This window comes from Ammodytes marinus (genome assembly GCF_949987685.1).
Source record: "Ammodytes marinus genome assembly, chromosome: 16".
Classification (NCBI taxonomy): domain Eukaryota; kingdom Metazoa; phylum Chordata; class Actinopteri; order Uranoscopiformes; family Ammodytidae; genus Ammodytes; species Ammodytes marinus.
The window spans coordinates 26,220,904-26,229,402 of record NC_137220.1 but is presented as its reverse complement, the minus strand read 5'-3'; the positions used below and the strand labels follow the sequence as shown (position 1 = coordinate 26,229,402).

At 36.4% G+C, this 8,499-nt stretch overlaps 2 protein-coding genes across 2 annotated transcripts; both read left to right on the top strand.

Annotated features, from left to right (window-relative positions):
• Positions 1–1,321: 1,321 nt before the first annotated feature.
• On the top strand, positions 1,322–2,394 carry LOC307262626 (uncharacterized protein; the record flags this gene model as incomplete). The annotated part of the gene is made up of 4 exons (XM_080043575.1): positions 1,322–1,408; positions 1,506–1,601; positions 1,719–1,853; positions 2,297–2,394. The coding sequence occupies 4 exons, from the start codon at positions 1,322–1,324 to the stop codon at positions 2,384–2,386; spliced, it is 408 nt and encodes a 135-aa protein (XP_079899701.1). The 3' UTR covers positions 2,387–2,394.
• A 2,568-nt stretch (positions 2,395–4,962) lies between these two features.
• cenpx (centromere protein X) lies at positions 4,963–6,930 on the top strand (the record flags this gene model as incomplete). Its single annotated transcript, XM_080043566.1, has 5 exons — positions 4,963–4,998; positions 5,513–5,564; positions 5,661–5,714; positions 5,807–5,895; positions 6,664–6,930. The coding sequence occupies 5 exons, from the start codon at positions 4,963–4,965 to the stop codon at positions 6,676–6,678; spliced, it is 246 nt and encodes an 81-aa protein (XP_079899692.1). The 3' UTR covers positions 6,679–6,930.
• Positions 6,931–8,499: the final 1,569 nt, after the last annotated feature.

The window sequence follows — 8,499 nt, the reverse complement described above, 5'->3', positions numbered from 1 at the left end:
CATTGGCCAAGACACTTCAAGTATTTCTTTTGTTTCATTGAGCTGAAAATGTCAAATATATAAAAAAGACACTTGTGTTGCAGTATTTTATCTAGATTTAGAATTTTTCATTTGATGTTTCCTGTGACAGATAAGAGGGCTATCCTGTTCCTGAGAAGTCATTCAGCATGATTTGATGCACAATGCTGATAATAAAAAAAATCTGAACAGTGATGTTGTGAAATCTGCTTGAACCTACTGCGTTGGAATGAGGTAGCCTCTTGATGTGTTTTTTTAACAAAGTCAACACATAGCAAAAGCATTGGCCAAGACACTTCAAGCATTTCTTTTGTTTCATTTAGCTGGAAATGTAAATTAAATAAACAATACTTGTGTTGCAGTATTTTATCTAGAATTGGAATTTTCAGTGTCATGTTTCCTGTGAGAGATAAGAGGGCTATCAGGTTTCCTAAGAAACCCTTCAGCATGAAGTGATGCAAAATAAAGGCTAAGAATAAAGAAATCTGAACAGTGATACATTATCACATTGTAAATTCTTCATTGATGTCAAAGTAGTCAACTAGAGGGGATAGTAGGGTCCTCCTTTTGCATATGTCAACCTCTAGTGAATTACTTTCATGCACAGTGTGTTCAAAAAATCATAGAAAGCATAGATATTAAAGTGGAGTATATTTACCTCACTTTCTTTCAAACATTGCTATCCCTATACAATTTAGAGTCAGAAGAAAAAGCTTATTGTGACTATTTTACTGGCTCAATATACAGAAATTCAAACAATGACATGAAGATACATTGTTTTACTCCTGACAGCTTTTTAAATGGGCTCATTGAGACTGCAGCTTAAAATCCTGATAGACCTGTTGATGCCTCACGGGAAGTTCAAAGTCTATCATTCCTCAAGAGCAAAACTTTGGTTTTAGCCTTTCTTCCACAGAAGAAGACGTCTGGCAACTTCTTTGAACCAGTCACTTGATTTCGCAGGAAAAATAAAGGAGGAGATTTCCACGTTGTGACATAAGGGATGCTATATAGGGTTACACAGACGGCTGCTCTGTGCTTTGGTTTTGGTCTGTTTGGAACAACAAGGTCAGCTCGGTAAATACATCTGGTAAGTAACAACTTTCTTGATTACATGCACACTCATCTGATGGAAAAAACATTCACATTAACGTAAGAAATCAAACTTTTGATGTGTTTTTTTGTTTTTTCTTGGAGATTGTCTTTGTTTCATTGTTTTGTAACCACTTTACAAGTCTTTAGCACTGCACAGTGTTAAACATTTCCTATCTCCTAACTCAAAATTTTATCCCTCCAGATAAAAATGGAAACGAAAACAGAATCGAAAAAAAGAGTTTACATCTGTCTTCCAAAGAAACACATGGCTGCTTTGGCTGAAAATTATGAACTGGTAAAACATCTTTCTGCCTATTTAAAAGGGAGGATCATTCTCTTTTTTTAAGCTAAAAAATGCCATATGATGCTTATGATTTTCTATCATTTCACAGGACCATGGATTGATGATTACAGAGCTGAATCCCAATGTAAATGAAGGATATATAGCCGCTTACTTTAGAGAATGGGGCACCGTCACAGCGTGTAAGGTAAAGATTGAAAATACAATGCTTTATAATGCCCTTCTTCATATATTTATACAACATATGAAGATCCTGGATATTTATCACCTCATTACATACATGTCCTTTATTTGATAATCCTAGATTAAGAAGATTCCTGGGGGGAAATCACTGGCCTATGTGAGGTTCTCTACAGAGGGTGAAACAGACAGAGCCCATTGGGCCGGTCCTCACTGCATTGGAGAAGATGTGGAAGTCAGAAGAGTTGTTTGTCCTAAGGTGAGTCTAGTCTTTTCACCAGTGTATTTCCCCTTCTCTCGTTTGAGCAGAGCTGCCCTGTGTTCCAAATCACATACTCTTTATTTTTACTACATAAAGTACAGAGGAGTTTAAGGGGCCACAGATGAGAAAAAAAAATCAGATAAGGAAGATTTATTTTCATTATCTCGAGAAATGTCAGGAATAAAGACGAATACTCCAAAATGCTATTGGAGTAGTGGGTCAATTGTGTATTTTCAGCATACTACAATTGACGTGCATGTATTGGGACATCCTAAATCTTTTTCTGGCATAGTGTATGGTATGGGGATTGGAACGCAGGGCTGGTTTATGCCTGCTTTCATAACAGACATAAAAAATGGAAATCTTGTAGAGAGAAATGTGGATTTGCAGTATTTCACTTTTAAACGTGTGCGACTGCTGACTGTATATCTGTCTTTCAGACGGATGAGGATTCAGAGGAGGAAGTGGACATGGCCACGGCGTTCAATGGGGCTGGGCTACATCCTGGAAGATGCTCAGTCAGTGGTTAGATGACGAGAATGAGGAGTGAACAAATACTGTGAAACGTTTTTTTTCTTTAATTTTAATATAAAAAATGTGTGTTTATTTATTTACAGAGTCTAATCGCCCTGTAGAAATCACTGTGAAGGATTCATATTTTTGTTTTTCTGTTTAAATACATGTATATAAATGCATTTTTATAAAGTATATTCTCATAACTGAATAAACAAACTTTGAACATTAGATCCCTGGATCAATGTTTGAAGTAAGAAAGATACCTGAAAAGTTTCTGTTTTAATGATGTTGTTATACTGTTTTAATGTTGTCGTTAACAATATCAGGGCCCACAGTTTTGATAACAAACATATTCTAGTTTGGTAATAGGTACCTCAAAATAATTAAGTTTTGATTAATTATGATATAATTATTCAAGATTAAGAATTACATGTAGAGAAAATGTGTGTTGTAAACTAACTGCAGGCTCTACAAAAGTAAACAACCCCCATTCCCTGTAAACTAGGCTAGTGTACCTTTAACGTGAGTTGCTGTGATATTGATTAGTCCATTCAGCTTACCTTGCATTTGTTGTTTATAGTTGCTTTTCATATATTTGTTTCAATCAAAAGGCCTTGCTTGTATTATACTGGAGTTTAGTTTCCCCACATCTGCATTACTGTGCTGAAATATGGGGAAACACTTACAAAGGTACATTGCACCCGTTGGAGATTCTTCAAAAGAAAGCAATACGAATTATTTACCAAGCCAATTACAGGGCACACACTAATAACTTTTTTATTGAAGGCAGAATTCTCAAATTACGTGATGTGGTAAATTACCACACAGTACAAATTATTTACAAGGCTTCAAAGAAAAGCCTTCCTAACAGTTTACAAGCAATGTTTGAAGACAGAGAAGTTTCGCATGATTTAAGAAGAAAAGGTAAATTCACTGAGAAAAATATACGGACCACACTTAAATCCTTTTCGATATCTGTAAATGGTATTAAGCTGTGGAATGGACTTGATGAAGTTGTCACAGGGAGTTGCAGTTTGCGCAATTTCAAAGCAAATTATGTTTCAAAAATTATTGAAAATTACAGACTAATAACCTGAGCACAATGTCAATGTCACTTTCATTACAATGTTGTAACAAATAATACAGGCCAGCAGACACACTTGTTTTGGAATACTTTTGCAGAAGTGTTTAGACTACCAGTTTAGTAATGGAACAGGCCAAATACAAGGCCACTTCACACTTCATACACTTGGCATTGTCACAGAAAAACTGAACTGTGCTGAACTGATTTTAAAAGCTGAAGCAATTAGATTAAAATTGACTGTGTATTGGACTGCAGATTCTTAAAAAAAAAGTATATGTATATATATATATATATATATATATATATATATATATATATATATATATATATATATATATATATATATATATATGTGTGTGTGTATATATATATATATACATATATAGCTATATATATATAAAAAATAATGTTTTTTGTTTGTTTTATTTTTATTTTGTAACAGTAATCTGTGTATCTGAATCCGAATTTGATGAAAATGGGGGCGGGACCTGATAAGCCTTTGGCTTCTTCCGTCTCCCTTCGGACAACACAAAGTATGATGTATGAATATTTGCAAGAGAAAATTGTGTATTGTGTGGAATTGTCCGAAAGAATAATAAATAAATAAATAAATATACAGGCTACATGCATAACATTTTTTTATTTTTTTTAACCTATCTTTGTTCAGCTCCATTTATCTTATTTCACATGTCTATTTCCATCTTCCCGTAAATTGTTCTGGGAACTGTTTGTAAGTAAAGCCACTTTGAGCTTGATTCTGAAACAGTCACATTACTTTTATGCATTCACATACTTCATACTTCAATAAAGCTGAATTCTGATTATGTTTAATGTTTGTCAAGACCTTTGGGGTGTTTAAAGATGACCAAACTGTATGGAGCTATACTGTTCCTGAATGCAGCATGATTTGTAGCCTAGTTTATAAATGAGGCTGCAATAGAATCTGCACAATGCCGCAAATAATAATAATAATAATAATAATAATAATAATAATAATAATAATAATAATAATAATAATAATAATAATAATAATAATAATAATAATAATAATGATTATTATTATTATTATTATTATTATTATTATTATTATTATTATTATTATTATTATTATTATTATTATTATTATTATTATTTGGTATTTTTTTCTCCTCTTATGTTGCCTCTTTATTTTAAAGATGAATCATGTTCATAGATAGTAAATAATAGGATCATGTTAAACAAACCAACCATACAGGCTGATTTAAATATAGTAAACTACCAGATGAGGATTTCACCAAAGTCAATTATAAATGTTGTACAAATTATTATTTTTTTTTAATAAAAAAAACTTTGAAAATGCCTATAATGATGACTTCTCGGCTCGCTCACTATCGCAAAATAAAAGTGTTTTTCAATTAAAATAGGACTATTTGTTTATGTCTACTATGGTGGGCGGTGCGAACGACGTCACAGATCAATAGCCAATCCCTACGCAGAGCGGCAAGTTTCTCTCACAGCTTAAAAAACATGGCGGAGAAGGACGCAGAAATTGTATTCAAAAAGGTAGAGTATACATTTCCTTTTAATTATGACTGTTAATACCATACTTTCCCTCCATGGTCAAATTAAAAGCAAAGTATGTATTCTCTGTTTTGCTGGCTTGCATTCATTTGCTTTCGCATTCGCATTCATTTGCTTTCGCATTCGTACCAACTGGGCATAGCCTATTGAATTGTTTATGTCTGTCAACTTAACATCTAGCTAATGTTATCAAGTATATTAAGGATACAGGCTTTACGCCGAATGTTAAAGTGGTTCATAATGATTTTAAAAATGCTTCTTAGGTCACTTTTATGGGATGACGTTAGGAACTTTAGCTGAAGCACATTTAGTCCATTAAATTGACAGTTTTCCAAAGGCAGTTTGGTATCAAGAATACACGTAGGACGACGCATCAGCAACTTGTATGATAAACGCTGTGATTTGTTTTCTGGAAAACCAAGTGAGCTCTGACGCAAATGCAGATCAGGAGATAACTAGTATTTTTAATTTGACATATTTTTCTTCTCATTTACAGGACACCGTAAGCAAACTCTTGTCGGGTTTCTTCAAGGAGGACAAAACCAAGCGTGAGTTGTATACATATGGTCTTGATGAAAGGGAGTTTCCCCCAACACTTTTTTTAGCGTGATTCCCCCGACTCAACGAATATCTTTCTGTTACAGTGAGTGGTGATGCTGTGCTTCTCATGGCAGAGATGCTCAAAGTATTTGTCCAAGGTAAGCAGTCCTGTTGGATAATGGTTGTAGGCTATACAGGTTTGCTTCATTATGAAAAATGACGAGCCTCTTATGTGTTGTCTCATTTCCAGAGGCTGCTGTGAGATCACAGAAACAAGCTGAATCTGAGGACTGTGACAAAGTAGACATCGAGCACTTTGAAAAGATCCTGCCTCAGCTGGTGGGTAGTCAAACAGTAGACATAGACCCTGCGTTCCTAATCACATACTTTTTATTTTAACTACACTACATACTAATGTACAGAAGAGTTTTAGGCCCACGGGAGAGAGAAAAAATCAGATAAGGAAGTTTTTTTTCACTATGTCGAGAAATGTCAAGAATAAAGACGAATACTACAAAATGCTATTGGAGTTAGTGGGGCATTTATGTATTTTAAGCAAACTACAATTGAAGTGCATGTATTGGGACATCCTAAATCTTTGTCTGCATACTAAATAGTAGGGAAGTATGAGTATTGGTATAGTGCAGCATTAAAAAGTTCAAGTATGAAACGCAAAACAAAAAAAGTGTCATGCGGCCCTCCATGTGATCATTGATACAATATTGATGATTTACCAAACTTCTTCAGTTTGATTCAGTAGTCTTCATATTATTGCTAAAGTTTAGTTGATTGCTGTTTTAATAACTGCAAATACTTCTACAAAGCCTTTACCTGGACACAACATCTTCTTGGTTAATGTAGCTCAGGCTCCAGTCCAACTAATCTGAGAGATTTAGTCCCTTCATGTGTAGTTTTTAAATACATAAAGTTAAGTTGATAGTCCTGAAATCCTTTGCTGCACTGGCTCAAACTACTATTATTTTCCTACTTTTGTATAAAATCCTGTTTGGGCAAAAGAAGCAAAATATGTACAATTTGTATATCCCAAAAAGTTTCCAATTTCCAAAATGAATCCCCAGCTTTGTTTTTCATCTTTTTCCTATGCAGCTGCTGGACTTCTAAGCACAAAGACGCCACCAGATGGAGCCAGAGTGTTTCCTGCCTGTCCCTTCTTCAAGCACACAACTTCACCACTTTACACTTACACGTTTAGTTATGTCGGTGTTTATATTTTCTGTATAACTGAAATGTTGCTGTCACTAAAAATCTGAGATTAATATAAGATTGTCATTGTGAATTGATTTGGGTCGTTTGATTGCTAATGGACAGCAGCAGTGCTATTCCGCGTGTCCTCTTGCCGCCACCACCAATAAGGCCCACCTGTGCTCTGCTGTGCAACAACAGGTGCTTCCAGCATGCTCCATGGCGCCCTTCATCAAAGCCTCCTGGAGCAGTTGGAAGCAATTAGAGTAATAAGGGGAGCAGCCAGTCCCTTAGATGATGACAAGTGCCAGGAAAAAAGGAGTACCCCCTCCGGCCACTTTGAAGTTCCCTTTTGCTGTCCTGCGATGTTTGGTTAGAGGTGGGGGGAAGGGCAAAGGGGACCTCTTGCACAGGGGGAAAGTTGAATGGGAGTGTGCGTGCGCGGACGCGTGCATGTGTTAGCCAAACACGGCCAGAGACCACACGCATAGATATTCTGTTTGAAAGGAAACATAACAAAACACATCGGAACATGGTCCAAGAGGAGCAGGGTGTAATTCTGAAGGTAAATAAACAAAAGAGGCGAGTAGTAGAGGTGCTTTCTCTCCTTTCATCACAGCAGAGGGGGAAGTTGGGCCTGCAAGGGAGAGGGTAATGTGGGCTTTTCTAACCCAAGTGCCTCTGATGGTTTTCCACCAGCGGTATATTTGACCAAAGTGTCTTCACTGTGAGTCCGCATAGCTGTACAACAACTCACACTGTTTATTTGTGTGGCTCTCGGGTGACTCACTACGCTTTACAAATGCTGCTCACATGCAGCTGGAAACAACTTGCGCTAAATTCAAGAGTGCCGGCTCTGATATAGGTGCTCAAGGACACAGGATTTGACCCAGCACCTTTTTTAAGTAGAGCCCTCAGGGCTATCCTCAGGATATGTGTGACCCAGGAGTAGCTTCCACTGCAGGCCCTCAGGAGAAGGTGTGTTTGGTTGAGTGGTGCTTAGTTTAATGAGGCCATGAGAACCTTCAGCACACAACAAAAATATGTTTTGTGAATAAGACAATGTGGGTTACTAATTACAGTAAATCATAACAGAGCAACCAAATGAAATGCTGCAGGCATACTCAGGTGTTATCACTTGATATGAAACCAAATGATTTTGTCAGTAAATGAAAGTAGGCTACAATACATACTTAACTGCAATGGTAAAACATAAATATAAAGTTTTATTTTATTAATAAAAAAACCTTTCTGGAGCTTGTCCAACTGTCAATCTTTGCAGATGAAATAAAAACGTTTATTCTGATGGATCCCTCACTCCGTCACTCGTCCCCCTTTACCACAGTATGAGTTTCTGGAAGGTCTACTGGCAAAAGTCATGCACTACTGTACAACGTTTCTCCTTATGCATCTTAGTGGAACAAATTGCATCTGAAGGCAGCATTATTAAACATACGAGAGCAGTTAGGACAAGAATGGGGAGGGGTGTTGAAGAGAGTAATGAGTTAAAGCTTGTCTTGATCAAACATTAAAGGCAGAGAGTGTCGACAGCTAGTCCAGACTCTTTGGAGAAGCTCTGGAGTGAGAAGCTTTTCTTCCTAGGAGACAGACTGATCTGTCTCCAGCCTTCTGGCTCTGCGCTATGGACAGCACTGCACATGGGCTAAGGCCCTGATGATCACTCCAATATATGTGCCTGATTGTAGTTGTCTATGTCCATGCCCATTTTATAGAAGCACC